Here is a 26,912-nt window from a genome sequence, read left to right as displayed (position 1 = left end):
AGGGGAATTTCTATCAGCCTCAGGGGAACTTTGTGTTTTCTTCTAATTGGCACAAATGTGCATGGTCCTTGTACACATAGACTTTAACTAACATCAGCAAGTTAATATATTTGTTACCACACATAAATGCTTCCAGCATAATTTCAGCCTTTCCCTGACTCTTTATTACGTTTTTCAGTTCCCTTTTTTATAAAGAATTTTGTAAGATGTTGAAAGCACAGCATTTTTTCCAGTAGATTGAATAGATATATTAATGCTCCGTCAAGTATTGGCAGCATAATTGTCAACATTAACATTAAAGCATCAAGTTATTTTGTCAAGTACCAGCAACACTATCCAAAGAGTGAGAAGGCCAGGTTGTAACAGTGCCAGCATCGGCTGCCAAAAGCCAGTTATTTGACTCATTTTTATTTGTTGGATGATAAAGATGCAGTTCTGTGCTTTGAATAAAGACTATTTACCAGAAAGCTCTTCGCTCCACATTGTTGGCTTTATGAGTGCAGACACACCAGTAAATGCATATGTTGTGCAGGTAGTACATGAAATGACACAAAAGTGCAACCAACACAAAGCCACTAAACACTTGTGTACACATACTTTCAGCCACATAGTAACTAAGCAATTGCAGACACTCTCGGGGGACGATGTGAGAACTGAACAGAGGAGTCACTTAATGGCGCTAATGGAAATTATCCATGTCGGGTTCCCACTGGTCACAGCTTAAAGGACTGGTCCTGTTTACTACATTACCCTCAACCCCTCTGGGAGACATTGTATTAGCTGCCAGGGTAACGGCCATCAGGGTATTCTATGTTGTTCCCTTTTCATTTACATTCTATTTGATTCAAATCTTTAAAACTATGAAGGAAACACTGGTCCTTCAGTGTAGTCAAAACTTGTGTGACTAGAACAAGTCCACTATTTTGAATTGTTGTTATTTTGATTGTCTCGTTGTACATGTGACACATTCTCCTCTTTTCCTTTTAATTAGTTAACTGTTTTAAATGTTAATATATTCACATTAGGGTGCCTGACTTCATATTGCAGTGTTTTAAGCTTCTAGCAACTTCAAACAGACTTAATCAATCTGAAATGGGACGTCTGTTTCAACTTGCTCAAAGAAAGTCAGGTTCTCTGATTTTAGTTTGACTGCAGGTGAAATGTACTTTAAGTAACTTCATTTAAATAGCATTTTTCAAGGGTAGCTAAAGTCATTAATTACAAAGGCCAAAGTAAACACATTTTTAAAAAAGAAACGTCTTATTGGACACCTTATTGTCTGGTTGAGAGGAGAGTGCTTGAATTTTTTAAGAATTCAGTACCCACAAATCATCAATTATTGACATCAAAAAAGCAAACTCAGCCCAGACAGTTGTTCACCAAAGGTCATGTGTTGTGTTTGAACCCAAAGGATGAGCACAGAAGGAGATGATATATATATTTTCCCACCAAAACTAAAATCTCACCCGTTAAAAGGGGGATTTAAATTCTCATGAGAAATGAATATTTTCCATGTGTGACTTACCACTTCCTGCAGCTCTAAAGAAGATTTTATACAAGAAGATAAAAAAAAAATCCAACTTTGTATCCATCACCAATAGGGGAGATTCTTTCATGCTCAGACAGAAAATATACATCAGATTCAAAACACAGCTTTATTTTAAATGGAAATATCACTTTTACTGTAAATACATGGGTCAAGTTTCCAAGTCTTCTGCTTGTGTACAGCTGCACGCCTCCAATGTCTGCGTTCATCAAGTAAGACATCTTTTTTATTACGTTATGTAGTGAGACCCCTGGAAGAGGATCTATGGATGGGCTTCCCCCTGACTAATCAGTTAAATGTTGTATCAATCTTCAATCTATTTTACAGATAGAATTTAACCAATAGTTTAGTTTCCCCAAGTGTTTAGAACCAAAGTAATTGGCTGTGGGATTACAATTAGTGAGGAGATTAGTGATTGATTAGCTAATTATGATAATACGACGGCTTATATAGAAATGGTTGTGTAAATTTCTGCATGAACTAAAGAATGGGAGGGGTGGCAGAGAATGTTTTAAGAGAGGGAAACCGATAGGTGAGACGAGGATTTGGAGTCTGTGTGCACTAATTATACAGATCCAAATATTTTTGTGTGTTTGTGCACGTCTTCCATATACCAGTGGAGCATAGGGGTTTGTTGCTCATCCAATTTTAAAGCAGAACACAGAATTATCACAGTCAGCAGTGCAGCCTCTTGTAAAGAGCTTAGTTTTGGTTCAAAATATAACAAAGTTAACAAGTTTTTGGTAACTGAATGACACTTTAAGCTGCCATCGTTAGATCTTTTTCCAGGAAGTTGGAGATCTCTGTTAGAATGAAACATTACAGTAAAATACAAAAACTGTTTGATTAGTTCTCACCAACCTTTTCATTCCCACACTGTTGCTGTGCTTCCTAAAATGCTTCAGTCATACAGTACGGTGCTAACACCTTGATTTCTGTAATCAGTGATTTATTGGGATTTGGGTTAAAGTAAGGGTGTGTGTAATTCTAACAAGCATGAAAGTCAATATTTGGTATGATCGCCTGAACTCTCTTATGCAAGATACTGTATCTTGTAATTTCTTTAAGTCACATACCTGTGGAGGCATGGAGATATCCAGGAGAGAGGGGAGTCGACTTATTGACAAGAGTGTTTAACACAAGCTGGGAGCGTGAGAGGATGCCTGAGGAATGGAGAAGAAGTGTACTGATACCAGTTTTTAAGAACAAGGCTGATGTGCAGAGGGATAAAGCTGATGAGCCATACACCGAAGCTGAGAGGAAAAGAGTTGTTGAAGCTTGTTGACACCAGGTGAAGAAGAGAGATGATGATCAGTGAGCAGCAGTATGGCATTGTAGCACTACAGATGTTTGCTTTGAGAGTGTTAATGGAGAAATATAGAGACCGTCAGAAGGAGCTGCACTGTGTTTTTGGAGCTGTGGTACTACACGAGGAAGACATGAGTGGCAGAGAAGTATGTGAGGGTGGTGGGAAATACACAAGAACAACAAGACAGAGCTGAGGTGTGAGGTGACAGATGAGGTCACGGTAGGGGTGGGATTACATCAGGGATCGGCTCTGAGCCCCTTCTTGTTTGCGTTGGTGATGGACAGGTTGGCATATCAAGTCAGGCAGGAGTCTCCGTGGGTATGATGTTTGCAGATGACATTTTGTTGTGGGAGTAGGGGGCAGGTGGAAGAGAGCCTGGAGAGGTGGAGGTATGCTCTGGAGAGAAGACGAATGAAAGTCAGTAGAGACAAGACAGAATAAATGAGTGTGAATGAGAGGGAGATAGGTGTAACAATGAAGCTGCAAGGAGCAGAGGTGGTGAAGTTGTGCTTGAGTTTAAATACCTGTGATCAGCCAAGCAATAAACAAAGTGTGCAAGAGAGGTGAAGGAGAGACTGCAGGCAGGTTGGACTCAATGGAAAAGAGGTTAATTGTGACAGAAGGATAACAGTACTTGTCCAGTGTCCTTAAATTTTTAAAGACACAGTACAATGTTTACATGTGGCAAGTTTGCAGGTTACTTCGTTTGCGAATCAATTTGTTGGTTACTTGGTTGTTAGTACAAAAATACTATTTTATGTCAACGTGTGTTGTCTTTGGCATTTTTTTACAGGTCAGCTGAAAACATAGAAACAAATGATGTGGTTTTACAACAAGCTGCCAAAAATAAAGGTGGTTAAGGATACAATTTGCATGGACTTTTTTGCTAAGTTGTCTATTGTGAATAGAAACAACATGCGTTCATGCCCTGAGTTGCACTAAAGGTGGTCAGACACAAGGACTGGACTAAAAATGAGCAGCCAATGAAGGTTGGAGAAGACAATCTCTTGACTGTGAACAAAAAGGTTGTTTTGTGGGGGGTTTTTGTTTTTACTGTTTCATTTAAGTTAAATACGGATTTGGAGCAAGAGTAAAGTCATTATTAGTAAATCAATAACAGAACTGCATCGATGCTTTTGTTTCTCTTGTTTTTGTTTCTGTCAGTATATTACAAGCCCGGAAGCTTCCAAGCTCCTGATGCTTTGTAGTGCTAATATTACTGCTGTTCAGCTGACAACAGTTCACTAATTAAGGTCTGCTTATTACTGTATATGAAGTAAGTCAGCTGTGATTCGGTGCTCTCCTGCTGGTGTGTAATTACTTATAGGTATTTATTCTCTTCATGCTGGAAATATAAAATGAGTAAATTATGCTTCCTCTTTCCTCTTGTGTGCTGTTCTTTACCTGTACACAATTTTCATATAAAGCTTCGTAGCAAGTGCATGGGAACTCCATTGCTCCGTTTAGATCATGAAGTAAAGTCAGCCGTAGAGCTATGTGGGATGTGTCATCACAGAAGTGTTTGTCTGTCTCTCTCCAGGCATGCGCATCCTGGTGAACCTGCTGCTCGACACGCTGCCCATGCTGGGTAACGTCCTTCTCCTCTGCTTTTTTGTCTTCTTCATCTTCGGCATCATAGGAGTGCAGCTGTGGGCGGGGCTGCTGAGAAACCGCTGCTACCCCGAGGAGAACTTCACACTGTGAGTCACCGCCTACTGTGGAAAAGAGTGTGAGACCATGTAATGCACATTCTGTCTTCTTCAACATTAATCTCTCTGACAGGGTGTGTGTGAGTCTGATGTCTACACACTGTCACCTCTGTGTGTGTTTCTTTATTACGGTAATAGTGTCAATGATGTAACTTCTTGAATAGCACATGAATCAAAATACACACTGTACCCGCAATGTATATGTGTGTCAGTGTCTGTATGTGTAAAGAGGTTTGTCACCTCTCCTCTCATTACCTGCCCTCCCTCTGTGTGACTCTAGAAGATTAATTACATCATCTATTCAATTCACTCATATTTCCATAGTGTGAGATTAAGCCTCCCTCTGGCCCCGTCTCTCAAGTGCTAATATAATGAGGCTGATGGCAAACTAAAATTTGCACAAAGCAAATATCATTACCTCATAATCAAATCTGCCACTTAATTAAAAAGCTGACACTCTTCTTCGCTGCAACCCTTCTCTCTAACCCATTTTCTGCCAAGTCATCAAGATTGTATCAGCGTTTCTGCAATAAACTGCAGAGACGTAGGATCGAGAAATTCCAGGTACTGTAGCTTAAACATGTTTAGGTTTCAACTTTAATCTGAGTTATACTAGAAAATGCTGAAGGAAATGGTTATGACATCTGTCATGAGCAGTAATTCTTAGCAAATAAGTTGCACTTCAAAATAAAGCGTTAAAGTACAATATAGTTAAAGTTACAGTGTCTAAAATCTTACCACTAGATGTCAGTAGATTGCAGTAGGGCTGCACGATTTTGCATAAAATGAGAATCACGATTTTTTTGCTTAGAATTGAGATCACGATTCTCTCACGATTTTCTTTTCCCATACAAATATTTATTGCACTTATTAACTGCACATCAACTTCGTAACAGTTGAGACTGAACATAAAAACAATAAATGTCTCACATTTTGTGGTTGCCGCAAAATGTTGTACTGCTTGAAATTCCGTCTCCACCGTTGCTCGACACTGCGTGTATACAGGGAGTGCAGAATTATTAGGCAAGTTGTATTTTTGAGGAATAATCTTATTATTGAACAACAACCATGTTCTCAATGAACCCAAAAAACTCATTAATATCAAAGCTGAATGTTTTTGGAAGTAGTTTTTAGTTTGTTTTTAGTTTTAGCTATTTTAGGGGGATATCTGTGTGTGCAGGTGACTATTACTGTGCATAATTATTAGGCAACTTAACAAAAACAAATATATACCCATTTCAATTATTTATTTTACCAGTGAAACCAATATAACATCTCCACATTCACAAATATACATTTCTGACATTCAAAAACAAAACAAATCAGCGACCAATATAGCCACCTTTCTTTGCAAGGACACTCAAAAGCCTGCCATCCATGGATTCTGTCAGTGTTTTGATCTGTTCACCATCAACATTGCGTGCAGCAGCAACCACAGCCTCCCAGACACTGTTCAGAGAGGTGTACTGTTTTCCCTCCTTGTAAATCTCACATTTGATGATGGACCACAGGTTCTCAATGGGGTTCAGATCAGGTGAACAAGGAGGCCATGTCATTAGTTTTCTTCTTTTATACCCTTTCTTGCCAGCCACGCTGTGGAGTACTTGGACGACGCGTGTGATGGAGCATTGTCCTGCATGAAAATCATGTTTTCTTGAAGGATGCAGACTTCTTCCTGTACCACTGCTTGAAGAAGGTGTCTTCCAGAAACTGGCAGTAGGACTGGGAGTTGAGCTTGACTCCATCCTCAACCCGAAAAGGCCCCACAAGCTCATCTTTGATGATACCAGCCCAAACCAGTACTCCACCTCCACCTTGCTGGCGTCTGAGTCGGACTGGAGCTCTCTGCCCTTTACCAATCCAGCCACGGGCCCATCCATCTGGCCCATCAAGACTCACTCTCATTTCATCAGTCCATAAAACCTTAGAAAAATCAGTCTTGAGATATTTCTTGGCCCAGTCTTGACATTTCAGCTTGTGTGTCTTGTTCAGTGGTGGTCGTCTTTCAGCCTTTCTTACCTTGGCCATGTCTCTGAGTATTGCACACCTTGTGCTTTTGGGCACTCCAGTGATGTTGCAGCTCTGAAATATGGCCAAACTGGTGGCAAGTGGCATCTTGGCAGCTGCAGCTTGACTTTTCTCAGTTCATGGGCAGTTATTTTGCGCCTTGGTTTTTCCACACGCTTCTTGCGACCCTGTTGACTATTTTGAATGAAACGCTTGATTGTTCGATGATCACGCTTCAGAAGCTTTGCAATTTTAAGACTGCTGCATCCCTCTGCAAGATATCTCACTATTTTTGACTTTTCTGAGCCTGTCAAGTCCTTCTTTTGACCCATTTTGCCAAAGGAAAGGAAGTTGCCTAATAATTATGCACACCTGATATAGGGTGTTGATGTCATTAGACCACACCCCTTCTCATTACAGAGATGCACATCACCTAATATGCTTAATTGGTAGTAGGCTTTCGAGCCTATACAGCTTGGAGTAAGACAACATGCATGAAGAGGATGATGTTGACAAAATACTCATTTGCCTAATAATTCTGCACTCCCTGTATTCAAGATGTTGGATAGCAAATGACTGACTGTAACTGAACTTCAGAATGACCAAGTCCAAGTTTTGGCCTTTAACCAGCAGAAATCTCAAAGGAGATGAAGCAGTATAATTCTAATAAAGTTATGAATCTGAAATCGTGAATGTGAGAGCAAGCTGGTAAATACATTGATTGCAAATATATGAACAAACTGACTGTGTATGTTGTGACAAATCCCCCCCTGCTCTTCTCACCCTTATTCATATGCTCATTTCTCTTCTTTTTAAAAATCCAAACACATATTAGAAAGGGTGCAAGAAGAAAACAAATAAAAAACTAAGAACTGATACATGCACACACTTCCTAGCTGTACAGAATAATGTATCTGAATTTCAGAAAAGGTCTAAGCTTTAGGCGGACTGTGCCTTTATCCTTTTGCTGTTGTTTAGTTAACCTCTATTACCTGTATAGTTTAATAGTATAGCACAGTTTATTGTATTTTTCGTATATACTTTTCAGGACTACTGTTCTGTGTCCCAATGGCTGTGGGGTGTTTATTTTTGTTGGAGGTATCAGAAATTCAATTACTCTTGTCATGTTGCTTTAGTGAAGTGCAAATGCTTTGCAGTTGATTTAGGCTCATTCTCTGCTCATGGAGTACTACTTGTTTTTCTGTATTTCTGGGCATTAGACTGTGTAATGTATGTGTTTGTGCAGAGCAGCAGAAACACCAGCTGTCACTCATATGTCAGCAACCTTCAGCTTCTACCCCCCAAAAAAGTTTGGTGATTTGTAAAAGCTTGTCCTGATTAAAGTTCTTAAATTCAGCGCATTCACAGTTCTCATGCAAAAATGTTTAATAGTTTAATCATTTTAATCATTTGTCTGTTTAATGTAATTTCTTGAGCCTCACATGCAGGCTTGATTTGATTTTTCTTTTACACTTTCCATTTGGGTGGATTTAAAAAGAGATCAGAGTTAGGTTTAAGACATGCAAATGCATGGAGCAAGCATCCTCTCCATTTTAATGCCACAGCCACATCTGAGAACAACTGGCTGTGGTGCCATAGCATTTGTTCCAAACATTCAGGACCCTCTGTTTAAGTCACTGGACTACATCACAGTGGTACAGAGTGCATTTACATGTGAGGGAGCTGGGCACCAGGGCAGTTTGTTCTGGTTATCTGATGTGAAGGTCAAACAGCAGTCTTACAACACATGGTAACCTAGGCTATTGTCAGTAAAAAGTACTGTATATTTAAATTACTTTTGTTTTTGGTAGTTGTTGTTATTTTAAATAATTGATACTACTAATACTAGTAAAGAATATCCTTTAACTTTCATACATTTTCTAGTTGTGAGAACCTCAATAACAACGTTTTGCTTTTTTGGCTCAATATTGCCAAAGATTATTCTTAAATACATTGGAATATTGTGTAAAATTAGCTGTAAAGTACTAAGCAACTGTGTATTTAAAATCAGTTAATTGTGCCTAAGGATGTAGGCAGTTGTTTCCTCAATGAATTAATTCATACTAAAGTTATTCCATTATAAATTAAAGGTTATTGTTTGGAATTCAAAGTATATCCATGACTTCAAGTGAACCCCAACTATACAATGATGGAATTATAAAAGCAGAATGGGAGGCAGAGGCTTCAGCTATTGGGCTCCTTTCCTTTGGAACTAGCTCCCAGTTTGGCTTCAGGAGTCAGACACCGTCTCTACTTTTAAGATTGGAGTTAAAATCTAATTTTTGTTTTATTTAATAGCTTTAATCCAGCAACCCTAAACCATGCCTTAGTTATGTTGCGACTCAGGTATTTTACTTGATGTCATACGAGTTTTGTCCATTGGAAATGATATAAACACCGGTTACTAGGGAAAAATGTGTATTCCGTGATTGGTTGGTAGTGATTCCTGGAGGTTGCTAACTGAAAATGATTGCAAAGAAAGAGCTGCACCAAAAACCTCTTGATGAGTGACAGACTGCCAGGATTGCCTGTACTTTTACTCCCTCACCTGACGGGCGGGAGGCATGAAGATCTAAGTTGGTAATTAATGTGATACTAGAAAATGAAGCGATGTAGGAGCTTCAAATGGATATCATAGGTGAAGTTACTAAAAATATTGAATGACTTTGAATCTCACTGACCTCAACCTCAAGGTCAGAGGTCATGTTTTCTGAAATTCTTCAATGCAATAATTAGTGAACAAGGCAACTTAGAAGATTCAAATTGAATTCAAATTCTTGCACAAGTTTGAAACTCAGTGACCTTGACTTTAAGGTCAAGGTCAGAGTTCAAGTTTTCTGAAAATCTTCCGAATGCAATAACTCAAGAACAGGGGTGCCCAATCCCAGTCCTCGAGAGCTACTGTCCTGCAGCTTTTAGATGCATCCCTACTCCAACACAGCTGAATCAAATAGTTGGATTACCAATTCGCCATGCCATCAAGTCTGGCAAAGGCCTGATAACGAGCCATTCATTTGATTCAGGTGTGCTGGAACAAGGACACATCTAAAAGCTGCAGGGCAGTAGCTCTCAAGGACTGGGATTGGGCACCCCTGCTCAAGAACAAGGTGACCAAGGATTTTGAAATTGATACCATAGGTGTGTGTACTCTGAGGGAGGAAGCAAAACTGAACACACTATACACAAGACGAGGATCTACCAAAATAAAACAGGAAACATGAGACACAGATTAAGACGCGGACTTGACACCAAAACTGGGGAAGAACAGACATGAGAACATAACTGACTGGACGTGACACATGGAACACAAGGCACAGTAACAAAACCTAAAGACCAGAAATCAAAAAATACTAAAGATGAAAAACATGAAATGAAAAACACTAAATGACAGGAAATGCAAAAACCAGGAAACACAAACACTGGGTTCCTAGATCCAGGACACCTTGAGCTGACTGTTGTTGTGAACTGCAATTATACTTAATTAATTGAAATGAATTAGGTCATTTTTGTTCACTTTTGAAGTTGTCATGATATTTTTGTGATTTAAATATTTCCTCCTAATATTAATACTGTCTAGGAACTCTTGTATAGAAAAGAAATAAAGTGGCCCAAAAGTTAAAAAAATTACCTAATAACAGCTGGCTTTTATTCATTATTTGCTCACTTGTATTTTTCACAGCAAAATTAAGAGATTTTTAATACTCGGCACTTCTTAATTAGTCATAAATTATGACAGTTCACTTTCCCTGGTAGGAAATAGCAAATCAGAATAGAAGCTTAAAGCTAAACAGGTGTTGTTTGTTCCTAACCATGTCTATGATTAAGAGTACAGCTAATACCACTGTGCAAACACAGAGCTCAGACAATAACTGGGATTCTGTTAGCGGTAAGGAAATGCCTGGGGAGATCAGATCTGAGGCCAAGCATTTGATTGGGCCAGTTTGGCTGCACAGAGTGGGCTGGACGACAGTTCGCACTTACAAGCCCGGAAAGAAAATAATGATCTGATGAGAGGCTTTGGGGTAGGTCATCACCATAGTAACCAATTCTGAGATGAAATGGAGAGGGGATGTAATCATGGGATGCCCTGATCTTCCTGAGTAAATCTCAATAATGTCATCCAATTTTGGTAAAACATTCGCACAAGTACTCTTTTTCCCCCCTTTCTTGTCAAAGAGCTGATGTAAACAGTGTGTGACGGTTGTAATTCACACTGCCAGGTTTCCAGAAACAAGAGCAAGAGGTATGAAACAGCTGCTTTAGCTGGTGCCTCTGCTGTCAGGAGTCCAACATCTCTTCAGCTGTGAAATGACTGCTGTCTGTCTGACACTCTCTGGTGACGAACATAATCACCTCGGTATACAGGAACACACAGCTGATGTCCAAACTGATAATGAGCTAGGCTGTGATATCTGCTGTCAGTGGATGTTGGCTCAGTCGTGCACAGAGGTTGGGACTTGTGGATGGTTGGCTGTCTGTCACATTTTTCTCATATTTACTTGTTGTTCTCAGACCTCCGGTAAGGACCGTGAAAAGGATGAACAACACAGGGGTATATCTGGAAACACATGCTCATTTGTGCAGACAATACACTGCACATTTACAACCCTAAGAGGAACAGGAGCATGGAAATACCCCTAGAAACTAATGTCACTGGAGTGAGATGTCCAGAGAGAGTCAGTGAGATACTTCAAATCAGTTTTATTTATATAATGGCAAATCACAATAGCACTAGCCTCAGGGTGCTTTATATTGTAAGATAAATACCCTACAATCAAACGACCCCCTTTGAGCAAGCACTTGGCAACAGTGGGAAGGAAAAACTTCCTTTCAATAGTAAGAAACCTCCAGACTCAGGGAGGGGCAGTCGTCTCCTCTGACCATTTGGGGATGAGGGAAATAAGACAGGACAAAAGACACTGTATCAATGCTGGTTTCATGTGAAACTAGTGTGCTAGTTTTTCTTTTTGGAAATCTAGTCATCATCATTTTAAGTTATGTGAGGAGCACACAACATAACAGAGAATTCAGCAGAAATAACACAATATTTGCTATCCACTGACAAATCAATCGTTCTGATAGATGACTCAAACATTCCTGGGCTTGTCCTGTTGTGTGCAGTACAAAGCGTAAATGCATGGTGTCACTATATCGTTGATAACACGATATTGGGTACACATTTATTGCATTATGATCCCAGACAATATGAGGTGGTTAATATCTACTGATGATCTGATATTTGCTTAGGAGCATGCTAACAGAATTTTATGAACCTGTGCTGGTAAACCAGAGACTCTACAGTAAACTAAAGCTAAACTGAAACAAAGTTTAGCTTAAAACACACAAAGTTCAGTGGAAGGGCATACGTGGTTAATACCTACCAGGGCTACTGTCTTAGCTTCAGACATGTGGGTTAAAAATACCTGTTTCAACTAGAATCAGTGCACGTGGAAGAAAAACTGGTCAAAAATATCCAGTGTTATGTTGTAAACCTGCTGTTTCAGATCAAGTTTTTTGGCTTGTTAATAGCTTCCGTTGAGCCTGCAGTACGCAGGGACAGAGTCAGTGGAAGCAATACAAAGACCTACGAATACACAGAGTGTGTTAGACAGAGGGTAGTTACTATGCTGCTTCTATTGAGTCATCATAAATACCAGGTCAATTGTAATTGCTAACCAGTGTGTCGTTCTCTGGTCTGCCTTCTAAATAGCAACCCTACCTCACACTGAAATAAAATCACCCACAGCTTCGCTCTTTTTTTCAGCCTCTATCTTTTCATTTTCCTAATATTGCCAAGACGATCACATTTACTCTCTTCCTCCTCATGTTTGGTTTATTGTCTTCTCTTTTCATCATTTCAGCTTCATTCCTTTGTTAACTGCTTTTATATCGTGTGTCTTACATTTTCTTGGTTTCATTAAACACAGACCTTTCTTTGACGCAGCTAATCAAGTCATAAATTGAGGAGTAGCATCAGCGTTCTATAACAGGCAGAGCAGACGGTCACGCTGAACCAGACAGCAGCCTGCTGCATAACACGAGTGCCAGACTTAGAACAACAAACCGCATTAGCTTTTCTTTTAAAGTCTGCTTATCTAACGTCTTCTTTTCTGCATCTTCTTCATCTTGTCATGCACCCTGCTGGATGAGCTACCAAATTAGAATTAACTGAGGAACAAATGTGCTGCTGATGTCGGTTTGCAGGCTAGATAGTGAATAACATGTTCAGCACATGGAAGGTGTTCGAAACATGGCTACAGTTTGGTCTGGTTAGGTCCTTTTTGTGACAGTAGCTGTTTGTGGACTTTATGTTTGGTACCACTAACAACATGCTGTCCCCACATCACATGCAGGCACTGTCTAGTACTTTGTATCTTTCCTTCATATAACACAGAGTTATTAAGAGTATTGAGGTCACACAAATATTAATATATTACTCCCAGAAGAAAGTAATATGTTACACTAGCCATCAGTTTACTTTTGCATTACTCTGTAACATAGACATATAAATAACATTCAGGTTATAAGCCCTCACAGATCCCTCTCTGGGTTCTTTGCTACTAGTTCTGTGTTAGCCTGAAGAGATGTTTGAAGTTAAGTGAAGTTTGCTGATCATAGCTAGAGGCACGTTTAATGCAAGCTTGAAAGAAACCATAGTAATGCAGTGAATGGCATAATTGAAACTGTAATGTGATAAATGTGACTGTGGTACTCAAAATTGTAATCTGATTACCGTGGGTTTTTTTAAGTTCTTATATATTTTTTTAAAATCTCTTAATGGCCTGCAACCCCCCCACCCCCACCCCCTGATCTCTCGGAGCTACTACAACCATATACACCTGCCCGTTCCCTTAGGTCCGCCAATCGGCAGCTAACAGAAGGTACCACAAACTAAGTATAAATTTAGAGGTAATCGTGCTTTTGCTGTAGCTGTTCCAAAGTTGTGGAATGATCTGCTCTTGCACGTTAGGCAGGCCTCTTCTCTTTCTGAGTTTAAAACTCTCCCTAAAAGGTATTTATTCACTGAAGCCTTTGGCACTCTTTAAGGGGTTGACTCAACTTTTTTTAACATGTTTTATTTTATTTTATTTAGTTATTTTATTTTATTTTATTTTGTTTTATTTTATTTTATTTTATTTTATTTTATTTTATTTTATTTTATTTTGTTTTGTTTTATTTTATTTTATTTTATTTTATTTTATTTTATTTTATTTTATTTTGTGAACTTTGTGAACCCTGGTTTTATGTTATGTTTATAAATAAAGCTGGTACGGTGCTTTGTTAGATTACATCCAACACTGGTCACTGACATAATCCTTGGGCTGGCTGAGATAAATGTTTTCCCAAAGACTTTTGTCACACCTATGGCGGCGCTTTTTGTTTTTTGCTTGTCTGGCTGTCTCGCTAAATCAGGAACTCTGAAAGAATTTCTTAAGATTTTGCACTTGAAGTCAAAGGAAAACTGATTCGATTTTAATGTCAAGTCAAGGACACAGTTCCACACAAATGTTCAACAGGATAAAACAATACAGTGATGAAACTAAGGCATATTTTTTATGTGTAGACAGTCATGCATGTTTGCGAAGCACCAAAACCACAATGGTGATTCTAGTTTCTTCCTTTTAAAAGGTACTTTCAGCTGCTCCCTTCACAAGGGGTTGCCGCAGTAGGTTGTTCCACAGTTTTGATTTGCTAGCTTTTTAAGCCTGATGCCCTTCCTGATGCAACCACCGGGGGATTTGTACTTCCTCCTGACATCGAACCAGCAATCTCTTACGCTTCTTACGTATGTGTAAACGCTCCACTATTGGGTTTCTTCTATTTTTAAAAAGTATTTGCACTACATTTCAAAATCCCATCATACTCCGTGACAAAAATGGATTTTAACACTGTAAAAGTCACGCTTTAGAAGGTGACACAAATGAAAGAGGAAGTAAACTTGTCAGTCAAAAGATTTTTTTTAGCAAAAAGCACTATAAATCACACTGCTGTGAAATGTTTTAACAGGTTTGAGTCAGGCTTTGAACACATTGTTAAAATTCTGTTTGCATAGACAACTTTAAAGCCTCCAATATGTTTGTGTTTCTGTAGTTTGTGAAACAAGAAAAGAAAAAATCCAAAAGGAAAATTTCACATTCAGTGTGAGAAACACGCAGATTGCTGGACTGAACAGCGAGTGTGACGGCTTGTTCTCGGGCTGCCTTTGTAGTCAGTACATGATCAATCTTACATCAAGAAAAATGTTCGTCACATGGAAACGGTGCGCCGCGGACAGACAACGGCTGTCAAACAGAGTGAGACTGCAGACTGTCAGCTAGATGTGTCAGGGTTAAAATGTCTCCATCACTACCACCCTGCCTCTGTGTCTGTGTGCGTGCGTCTGCTTGTGGTGCATTTCTTTCAGTTTTACTGTTACACACATAATCATCTCTCTCTATCTCTGTCCTTTCATCCACTCATCTCTCCACTTGTGAGCACTCATATAACAAACTTAAAATGCACCATTACACATGAAGCTTTGATCTAGGCTCGTGTGCATCTCTTTGGATGCCACTATACTTGTAAAGAAGCAGATGGATGAGAATGGCAAGTTTCGAGAGGATTTTGTCTTCTTATCTGATCATTTGTTAGATATCTTCATTAAAAAAATACCTCAAAATGTTGCAAAATTCTCTTTCACCCATTTAATATGACTTCTGTTCTGCCTGGTTTAATTGTGAGACTTTGTTGATGAAATACACTATTCCTGTCTACAATTCACACATTTTATGCTGATTTTACTATGACTGGATGTTTAAAGCTAGCAACAAAATACACTCACTGCTTTAAGTGTACCAATGCTTTGCCTTCTTCTTAGTCTTTGACTCTGACAAGCAAATTTTTTCACCATTGGATTCATAAATATTTAAGACTGGTTTCAGATTGTCTTTCATCTGTATTTTCTTCAGTTTTTATCTTTTCCCCTCTTTTTTTGACCCATTTTAAAGTGTACTTGTCATTTTTAACATTACGTTGTACAAGGAAATGTTTGTTTTTAGGACACTGTTGTAATCATCGTCTCCTTCCTCGACTCTTCCAGCAGTAGTGGAATCAGTCTCCCTCGGCCTTACTACATGGCTGATGAGGATGACGAGCGTCCTTTTATCTGCTCCCTTCCTGTTGACAATGGCATCATGTCTTGCTCCGATGTGCCGGCCCGCCGAGAAGGAGGCAAGACATGCTGCCTGGACAAAGATGACATCCTGTATCGCCAGTCTATCGGTCTCAGCCCCGAGCCCCTGGCCAACGGCAGCGTCAGTGTAGCAGGGCTCTGTGTGAACTGGAACCAGTACTACACCAGGTGTCATACTGGGTACAGCAACCCCCACAAAGGAGCCATCAACTTTGACAACATTGCCTTTGCCTGGATTGTCATCTTTCAGGTGGGTTTGTTGTTTTTTTTAACCTGAGGCTGTACAAGCAAATTGAGTAATTAAAACACTTTTTAACTGTGTGATGATTCATCCTCTGTCATTTTTATAATTCATGATATCTGATGCTGTTAAATAATAAAAGGGATACATATCCAGGTGGCAGTGTGTTGGAGTGTTTAGCAATGTTGCCTCACCAAAATCTCAGGCTGGGTGGGGGTTTATATGTGGACTTTGCATGTCAGTGAAGGTTCTCCAGCTTCTCCCACAGGTTCAAAAATGTGTGGGTTTAGGTATTTAGGTAACTGATGATTGGCCTCCTGCCATCCTGCCTCCAACTGCGTCACAGCTGGGATGGACCCCTGCAACAATTGGTTTGGCTAAGCAGGGGAGGATGCAACGATTGTAATGCATATAAATATGAATGGATATAAATGAAAATAATGGAAACTACTTATATACTGTTCAGAAACAACTGCAGCAAAAATAACCAAGAAGACATTCAGAGTATTACATCAACACACTGAAACGTATTGATGGCTGTGAAAGAGCTGATACCAGTTACCTCCCTGCCATTGTTTTCTTGGTTACATCTATAGCTGAGCAGGAGTAATGTGAATTCAATTTAATCTACTTTACTTTTTACAAATAAAAACTCGTGAAAAAAGTCTGTGTGCTTTTTCTTAAAAACTCACTCTCTTTCCCAGCTTAGTACAAAGACTGGAAACGGGGAAGCTTGCATGGCTCTGTCCAAACATAACAACACCTAATCAGCACTTGAATCAACACGTTTAAACTATATTAAAATAGATTAATATTAAGTTGAAAAAAACACATTGTCTCCATTTTACAGAGAGTTATGGGTTGGGTTGTTTGGCTTGTGGGTAACTAGTGGACGCTTCACTCTGCCTATCAAGGAGGCTCCTTACTACTTCCAGCAAGGATCCGTCCACAGGATAACCCGTTTAACATTTACAGTAATCATGTTTCGTTTAGAGCATACTGTCTATACGTTTGTGAGCATTTGTGAAGGATTGTGACACCCCAACCTGTCACAGTAGGTGGCGGGGCCACCTTGTCAAAGCGGCCACCTCTGTTTCTACCTGTTAAAAAGGATCTTTTCTTTCTACTGTTGCCAAAGTGCTTGCTGAAAGGGGTCATGTGATTGGTGGGGTTTTCTCTGTTTTCTTTGTATTATTGTTGGGTCTTTTCACACAATATAAAGCACATTGAGTTAACTATTGTTGTAATTTGGTGCTATATAAATAAAACTGATACCTTCAGATAGAGACAAGCCAGATGCTTGTTCTTGTTTCCAGTTTCCATTCAATAATAACAAACTAAATAACAGATAATGTCAAATGTCTTTCTGTTTGTAGGTGATCACTCTGGAGGGCTGGGTGGAGATCATGTACTACGTGATGGATGCTCATTCATTCTATAACTTTATCTACTTCATCCTGCTTATAATTGTAAGTAAGACATGGCTTTACTCGTATTTACAACAACAGAGTAAATGTGGACACGTTAGACAATGACCAGTGCTCAGTTGCTTCAGCATTTGCTTTAAGGAAACTTGCTTAAAATGTACTTATTGAGGTTAATTGCTGATGTATTTGATTTTTGTGAGTGTGATATATGACAGTGTTGAGATACCTTCCTTCTTTTTATATGACACACACACACACACACACACACACACACACACACACACACACACACACACACACACACACACACACACAGAGCTGACAGTGACACAGTTGAAAGCTGAGCTGAAGAATCCATCATTTTTTCTGATAAAGTACTTTTTAATTTCAATCCTTTTGTTTCCCTCTGTGTATGTGTGCCGCACTGGGAGTATATTCATGCTTTTTGTGTGTGAGCATTGGTGCATGTTTTGTGCAATATATTTCTTTTTAGCCTGTCTTGCATGTGTGTGTGCATGTGTGTGCGTGTGTGTGTGTGAGTATTTGAAAGTGTTATAATGCAGCGTGACTGCCAGTCCCGACTACTTCCCCAACCCAGGGGCTGTCTTTTCTTTTTATTATACTTTTAATTGCCTGCCTTCAGATTCAGACAGAAGCTTTTCCTCTTTTCTAGTTTCCTCTTCGAGCCAATGCTCCTTTCATTCTTTACCTCTTAATTTATTTTAAGATTACTTTCTACATCCTTCTATCTCCTTAAATCTGCCAATCTCTTCAAGCTGCACCCTGTGTTTCTTACCTTGTCCTGTCATAGATCAGTCCATAACTCTCAGTTTATTCTCCCACTACCCTTCTCTACTTCATCCATCTTTCCTTACTCATTCCCTTCTGGTATCACTCTTTTCTTTAACCTGCTTGCGACTACCCTTTCTTTTTCTTTTTTTTTTAATCTCTACCACCTCCCGGCTCCCTTCTAATACTCACCTGCTGCTTTCATTCGCTCTCCTCTTTCTCACTGACGTGTATACTGGGCAATATTCATGTATCGGTCACTCCACTCATTCTCATTTATGTAGAAACACACACAGCCGAAAATTGCCTCACTACATCCAATTTGTGATGTAATGGTTGCCTTTTCAAAAAAATAATATATATATAACTGATGAAGAGTGGAAGGAGGATGAAAGGAAGGAAGGAAATAACCAAAGGCTGGAGTAAGGGTTAGTAGATGATGAAATGTGAGAGAAGGGGCGGTGGGTGGATGAGAGCTGGGGGTTGTTAGACAGATGGAGATGAGGTGTGGAAAGTGAGGAGGACTGCGAGCAAGCTTAAGAGAGCAAGGGGGGAGGAAGTGAAGGAAGGATGGGAACAGGGTGGATGGATCGGTGACAGGGAGAGCAGGACTGGATGGACTAGAATGGCAGCATGAAATCAGAGAGAGGATTGGAGGACGGGCGAGCGGAAGCAACCACATGTTGGTGTCTCTCTTTGATCTTAGGTAAAATCCAGATAATTAGAGTGAATCCCTCAGCGCTCACGTACTGAAAGAGATCACAGTATCAGGTTTAACAGTGTGTGATATGACATGTCTGTCTGTCCCTCACCAGTGCAAATTAACATGACAAACTGCACAGCTCAGCTCAGAAATAGGAAGTTTAGTGAAAACACTAAATAGAATATCTAGAAAAAATACTGCAGTGAGCTCTTAAGCAACATAAGCATATATCATTGATACATGCAGTCCCGTGAAAAATTACCCCCTGATTTAGTGGCGTGTAGAACCACCTTTATTATGAAGCAGTTGTTTTCTGTATGACTTCAGCAGTCTCTCGGGTCGCCGTGGGGGGAATTTGGCCCACTTTTCTGAAAACGTTGTGGTTTGCAGGCATTCATTTGTTCACAGCTCTGTTAAACTCTAGACTTTGACTGGACCACTGCAACACCTTGATTCTTTTTTTCAGCCATTCTGTTGTAGATTTGCTGCTGTTCTTGGGATCATTGTCCTGTTGCATGACCCAATGTCAGCAAAGCTTAAGCTGTCAAGCAGATGGCTTCAAATTGACTTCGGAATGCTTTGGTGTACAGAGGAGTTCATGGTTGCAAAAGAAGCCCAAATCATCTACACTGATTTTGTCTGTCTAAATGAAATGATTCAATTAGTCTTGTAATTTGTTCAGATGCAGCTTTGCAAACCTAAGCTGTGCTGTCATAAACTTTAACATTTAGTATTCTAATCTAGGCTTGCAGAGTCTGAGATGGCGCTCTAATGGCTGTTTTGCATTTCGTACCTTGTGGTAAATTTGCTGGTATATCTTGAAAACATTGTGCATTATGTTAAAACACCCCTGAATAGTCCAGACTTCTGCTCTTCTAGAGGTGGTCACACTTTCTAATGATTAACCAATCAAGTTGATTTGTTTAGCAGCTCCTGGCTGCAGCTTGACTCTTAATGGAAGCAGTAAGAGTGTACAAAGGATGTGAAAACTTGTATTTGTATATTAGACTCTGATTTGTATCTGAGTCTAACATATGGGTTTTCTCTTAGTTGTTATTATTCTAAGCAGCATCTATTTAGAAGCAAACCTGCAACTAAGGAGCTATCTTGAGTTGAATCCAGACTCTTATTTTGCAATTTGTAAATTAATTAATGTCTTAATTTTGGGTTTTTTTTCTTCCCATTGGAAGTTGTGCTGCTATTTTGCATGTTATTCTTAACTATCAGTTTTCATTAGGCTGACATGTAAAGTGTAATAATTGTCACTTTCACTTGACAGGGACTTAAAACTGTAGTATTAGTGCATTAGTGATGTAACATATGAATATTTTATACCACGTCAACCTGCTAATGTGCCTGTGGCTGTCAACTTTCAAACAACAGTCGACTCAAGGTGCTTTATATTGTAAGGTAAAGGCCTATAATAGCAGCACGGTGGCAGCACGGTGGCACGGTGGTTAGCACTGTTGCCGCACAGCAAGAAGGTCCTGCGTTCAATTCCACCATCAGGCCGGGGTCTTTCTGTGTGGAGTTTGCATGTTCTCCCCGTGTTTGCGTGGGTTCCCTCCGGGTACTCCGGCTTCCTCCCACCGTCCAAAGACATGCAGCTTGTGGGGATAGGTTAATTGGATAATCGAAATTGTTACTAGGTGTGAATGTGAGTGTGAATGGTTGTCTGTCCCTGTGTGTTGGCCCTGCGACAGACTGGCGACCTGTCCAGGGTGTACCCTGCCTCTCGCCCTATGACAGCTGGGATAGGCTCCAGCGCCCCCCGCGACCCTGGAAAGGATAAGCGGAAGCGAAGGGATGGATGGATAGAAAGGCCTATAATAATAGAGAGAAACCCCCACAATATGATGACCCCCTGTCACCCAGTGCTTGGCAACAGGGGAAAAGAAAAACTTCCTTTTAACAGGAAGAAACCTCCAGCAGAACCGTGGTCGGGGGGGGGCGGGCCATCTGCTGCGACCGGTCACGGGTAAGGGGAGATAGACAGGATAAAAACACGCTGTGGAAGAGAGCCAGAGATTAATAATAACGAATGATTAAATGGAGAGTGGTGTATAAACACATGGAAAGAGAAAAGAAATGAGTGAAGAAGAAACACTCAGTGCATCATGGGAAGTCCCCAGCAGCGCAGGCCTATTGCACTGTAATAACAGAACCATTAAGGGTCTCCTGATCCAGCCATAACCGTGAGAGCTGGATAATAAACACACAAACTAGTTAATAATGTTAATAATAAGTTCTTAGGCTGTTTCACACGCACGCTGTAACCCTAAACTTTCCTCACCAGTAGCTGGGGAAGCTGTGGGTGAGAAATGAAATAAAAGTCAGGCTCAGACAAGAAAGGCTTTTTATCCTGACAGCTCCATGTGATCTTTAATTCAACTATGTAAAAATACAGCCTGAGATGCTCTAGACAATTCCCAACGAGCTAATGGGTGTTATTGCTCCTGCCTCTTTTACATTCTGTCTCCGTACAGTAGCACCCGCTTATAACTTTAAAATCCCCATTAAAAAGAAAATTGAAAACTTGACCATCATCAAATGTTGGAACACAATCAACTTCAATGCTGGGACTGAAACTAAAATTCCTCCTTGTGTGTCCTCTTATGGATATACCAAAGCAGAAATGCATTAAATATGATCTAAATGAGGATGCAAATCTCCATTAATTAAAGTTTCTCAAGACGAACGTGTTCTAATTCATCATGTTGTTGACTAAGCATCTCTGCTTGATTTTGCTCCCTGCAGTTGTTGCATATGTCTTCCCCCCCATAGAGAAAAGATTTAACTGCCAGTCTCTTGTTGGCTTTGTTTCGGCATGTTTCAAGGCTTGTTTCACAAACAGGCTTAGTGGAGGAAAGTGATTTACTATTTACATGTTAAAAGTTCTGCTCACATCCCAGGCTTGTCCTCATCTCCCTGGGAAACAGATGAGGACATGAGGACTGCATGACACCATGTGCTGAGAGATGGAATGCAGCAAGCAGCAGCAATCGAGGCAGAGAAAGAGAGAGGTGCCAGCAAACGAGAGAGATATAAGTTCAGGTTGCGTTTCGATGCTTTGACGATTTCACTCACGTAACATGCATGCAGATTAAGTGTGCAAAATTGAATTGAACTGAGAGCGCGAGAGAGTGAGTACAAGAGAGTGCTAGAAGGAAGCTAGATGAAAACAGCCGTGAGAGAGAGATATAGAGACCGAGTGACAGATGGAGAGACAGATGAAAAAAGTGAGATAAAGATGGAGAGAGTTAGAGAGATGCTTTGCAGTGATTACCATCATGTAGAGCAGTTTAGACAAGAGGACTCGGTGGAATTAAAGGCTTTGCATGGAAGATAGTTTGGCCCTGTGGAATTAAGCTTTAACATCTACAAATGCCATCCTCAACCTGTTTTGTTGCAAAACTGTAAAGCGTAGTAATCCTCCTGATTTGACACTTTTTAATCTCACCCTCTGTGTTCGCTTATACCTGGTATTAACATCGAGCTCGTTTGCATATATGGACATGTGCCACAACACAACAAGGGAGGATGTCCTGTCCTGTCCTTTTACTGTATATTTTTAAGGAGAGTGCACAGAGTCATCAGCAAAATGCAGTTAAAATATTGTGTTTTTAGCAAAGGAAGAAATCCACCGAACTCTAGGCTAAAAACAAAGTTTGTAACACCCAGATATGCATATTGTGAGTTTAAAACAGCGTACATCATTTAATACACCTCATCTGTGTAGCCCTTCTTCTAACAGATACTTTCAGTGTCTGCAATAATCTGCTTCAGTCCACGCGTGTCCTGGCGATCCCTTTCGCATAAAACAAAGCAGGAGACTGGTGGTTATATGCCATAACATATGCTCAAAAACAATAACGCAAGAGTTCAGCACTACATTTCTGAATCACAACTGGACCTGAACGCCTTGCAGAAGTTGCTTTATTACACATCACAGCTTTTTTATCATCGTGTTTGTATTTCTGAAATCATTTGTGTGTGTTTACTGCCTGGGCACTGGAACTATCATTATGAGGTCCACAGAGATGTTGATGCAGAAAACCCCTCAAAGAGCCTGCCCAGTTAGCAGATTAAAAAAAAAAAACTTGATACAAATGAACAATAAAAAGATTAATTTGTTTCAATATGAGAAGTTTAATAATCTGTCAAATATGACGCAATGCTCTGCCATGGGCATGTATGGCAGCCATACATGCCCATGGCAGAGCATTAATAAACACAAGTGGCCAGTTAGCAGTTAGCAGATTCTGCAATTCTGCAGTGTGCAGGGTTGTACTCTGTGCTCAGATTCATCCAAATGCTGCAAACCTGATCTGATGAAGCTTTACAGTACAAATGCATAATGAGCCAAAGAAAACAGTCTCAGCTAATATGGACTTCACCATTTTTGGTGGTGGTCATTTGACTGTGTTCATTTCGGGGATATCACTAAAAAAGAGTCTTTTTAGCACTGGCTTGATCTCGGTTAACACTGTCTCTTTAGCCACAGTACTACGAAGAAACTACGTCTGAATATCGTTACTATTTAATCATTAGATTTGTCTGTCTGCACGTTGGTGCTCTGTGTGCAGTGTGTGCTGGAACAATTGCAAACTGCACCATTAGAAAACTGTACTGTACCAAAAGTCCATTTTGGCTACCGTTTGGACTGAAAAAAGCACAAAACCAAATAGTAAATGTGATGCACTCCCAAAATAATGCCCTAAAAAAGGTTTACAAGCCTTTCACATGGTCTCGTACAGTTTTTGCAGAAAACATAGATTATTGCAGCTTTCTTGTTTAGAAGGCAACGCAATTATTTCCTTCACTATTCTTCAAACACCTAGCCGCTCTGCTGCAAACTCTAAAAGTGCACACACCGAGACACACACAGACTAATCTAATTGTATTTCAGCCATTCCAACAGAGTGTGAGCATAAATATTTGATGGGATCAGCGAGGGTGCTGAGCGGGTGCTGGGACCCACTGCCTCCCTTTTAGTACGCGAGTCCAGTGAACTGACGTGAACCAGTCTGACCACAAATCTCTGCTTTGAATCAATGAAAAGGCAGTCTCACACACTAAAACGGACACACACGTACATTCTGCTTTTTCCGTAGTCTTTGTCGCAGTGGTTTAGTGAGGTTATGGGGCTTACAATCACTATTGATCACAGCCTGCAGAGCACTAGGCTTCATTTCCCTCCCCACCTTCTTGCTTTCCTCCTGTTTTCTTTCCACATCAGCTTAGCATTTTGGTGACCTTGACCTACTTTGTCATCTCTTTTTTTCCCTTTTTTTCTTCTAAATCTGTTTTACCAGTTGTGTCTCATGGAAAATGAGCCTAAAACATCTAAATAAAAGCTTCAACAGTGGCTGAATGATATCAGTGGTTAAGCAAGAAAACACACCCTAAAGTTTTAGTTAAAGGAGTGACGGTGAAAGAAACCTTTTTTTTCCCTCTTCTGACCTTTCTGCTCTCAGTTTTTCATGTATGACACCAGATATGTGTTTCATTATTAATCATGCATTACAATGTTCAACGCCAGGTTTCAGTTGCGGGTAGACACCTTTTCCTAACAGTCCCAATACGCCCACAAGCTTTTTATGTATTGTGCTGTAGCTGTATGGAGGTAAGTTTAGTAGTAGCCTGGTAGTTAGCAGACTGCTGAAAGCACAGACATCTTAAGAGATTACAAGTCAAGGTTAAACTAAGCTGAATATTCTGTTACCAGTTTTCTCCATAAACACCAGACTCTGCCTATTGTAAGTTCAGAAGATGTAAGTTTAGCTTCCACATTACACCTCATCAGACTTCATGAACTTCTCAACTTACTTTTTTATGAAACAGGCTTCTACCATTAAGAATCAGACATTTTAGCAAATGCACCACAAAAACTGATGATCAAGCCCGGACGAGGTGTGTGTGACGGTGTCTAAATACGTCCCTCTGCTTTGCACCTGTGTGATAATGTGTCTGCCTTTAGAACCTGTTATTCCTTAGTAACAAGATTTTTCATACCTATGTTCTGTCCTTGCATACTGTTCGGGTCATATCTGACATATTTTGACATTCAACAGCAGTAAAAAATACTCTAAATGTTAATTATATATTCTTTGACGAGTTTGACGCATAAAAGTAAAAAAGATGCACTGGGGGAGAATGACACCGTAAGATAATGCTAATGAAAAAAAGCACATGTTCAGCTGGGTTTGAACATGTTAGTGAAGAAGATGACCTAATCTGAAGAGGGAGATGATTCCAGAGTAAACTGTGTGGTCACAATTGCTCAATAATATGGATGAATAAATGTGTAAAATTATTATATTACAGAAAACTAAAATTACAGAAAAAGTCTCTAAGAGCCTTTGCCGGGCAGATTCTGGCCCCCGGGCTGCATGTTTGACACCCCTGTGCTTGAGGGTAACTCATCACAGGCAGGAGAGCTACACCTGGAATGACAAGCAGCTGTTTAAAAAAATACTGAGAGCTAACTGAGATTAAAACGGAGATCATAACAGGGGTTGGGTGGGGCTGGTCCCACACATGTAAGTTGTTCTAGCAATGCTCTATAAACGCAGAAACTAGTTTTCAACAAGCAGTTTTTTATTGCCATGTGTTTTAAATGTGTTTTGTATTAGTGTTAAATGATGTTGAACTGATACCGATAATTATAGATGATAATTATAGACTTTTTTTTGTGATAGAGCAGTGATGATGGTGTTTAATAGTTGTAATAATTACATGTTTATATGAATAAAGTATCAGCATTACCAGAATGTTGTTGTTATTTTCACTTTCAAAAATATATATTTCCATGCCTTAGGGTAAAAAAGGATAAGATACTGTGTGATCGTAGTTTTTGTTCTCAACAAATGAGTGTTGTAAAACCTATAGATAGATAGATAGATAGATAGATAGATAGATAGATAGATAGATAGAGAATTCTTGAACATTATGAAATATGAAAATTGTGTGAGGATTAAATAATGCTTGTCTCATGTGATCATGGGTTTTTCTAAAAGAAAATTGCTAATTAGTGCAGCTACAACAGCATCAAGCCACACCTAATATGTTAGCTCTCCTATATTAGTCATTGCTTGTAGGTTTTTACACTTGCAAGGTTTGCTGGTTGTAATACTAAAATGCTGAAAAAAAAAAAGTATTTTCACTATGGCACTGGATGGAGCAGATTTGTTTGTGAACATATTGTATAATGTGTTATGTCTGGAGTTGTCCAGCCAAGTGGACTAACAAGCTAGAGGTAAGAACTGCACTGCTCTGGCATAAGGCCATCATGCTGAGAGTTTTGTATTCAGCGTTATTAGCTGGCAGAAGCTGTCGACTAACAGACCAAATTAGGGGTCTAGGACAGTTTCATGCTGGAGCTTCCAACTGTTGCAGATCATTATATTTAAGAATGATTTATTACCTTTTTATTGGATGGGAGTGTTTTAGGATTACTAATAGGCCTTTAAAAACTGTTCTTTTATTACAGACAAACAGACAAAAGCCCTGTGAAAATAATTACATCTCACAAGTAAACACTTTTTCAGCACTGGTCAGCGTGGGGAATAGCGCGTGGCAGTCAAGCAACACGCAGCTTTAAATTTTGTTTATGTAATGTGCGCACGCCTGTCATCCTCCCAGGTCGGTTCCTTCTTCATGATCAACCTGTGCCTCGTGGTGATTGCCACCCAGTTCTCAGAGACCAAGCAGCGGGAGCATCAGCTGATGCAGGAGCAGCGAGCTCAGTGTTCATCCTCCTCCACCCTGGCCAGTGAACCTGGGGACTGCTACGAAGAGCTCTTCCAGCTGGTCTGCCATTTCCTCCGGAAGGCGAGGAGGCAAACTGTTGCCCTTTTTAACACCCTCCGGGGGAAACCTCGTGGCTTTCATGGTGTTGGAAGAGGAAGAGGAGGCGGGGAAGGAAGGGAGAGGAAGGCCAATGGACGTGAAGGACGTGACAGAAGAGCTGGGTTAAGACATGGTACGTAACTGTAAGAAAGTAGTAT

General features: G+C 40.0%; 1 protein-coding gene across 1 annotated transcript in view; it reads left to right on the top strand.

Annotated features, from left to right (window-relative positions):
- The window catches only part of LOC116317348 (voltage-dependent T-type calcium channel subunit alpha-1I-like), a 186,518-nt gene that overhangs the window by 71,501 nt on the left and 88,105 nt on the right, over positions 1-26,912 (top strand). The window contains exons 6-9 of the mRNA XM_039613171.1: positions 4,396-4,555; positions 15,654-15,993; positions 17,361-17,453; positions 26,548-26,887. Coding sequence (XP_039469105.1) covers positions 4,396-4,555; positions 15,654-15,993; positions 17,361-17,453; positions 26,548-26,887 — 933 coding nt within the window. The remainder of the gene's footprint in view (positions 1-4,395; positions 4,556-15,653; positions 15,994-17,360; positions 17,454-26,547; positions 26,888-26,912) is intronic.

This window comes from Oreochromis aureus, linkage group 6 (genome assembly GCF_013358895.1).
Source record: "Oreochromis aureus strain Israel breed Guangdong linkage group 6, ZZ_aureus, whole genome shotgun sequence".
Taxonomy (NCBI): domain Eukaryota; kingdom Metazoa; phylum Chordata; class Actinopteri; order Cichliformes; family Cichlidae; genus Oreochromis; species Oreochromis aureus.
This window is presented reverse-complemented; position numbering and strand designations above follow the sequence as displayed.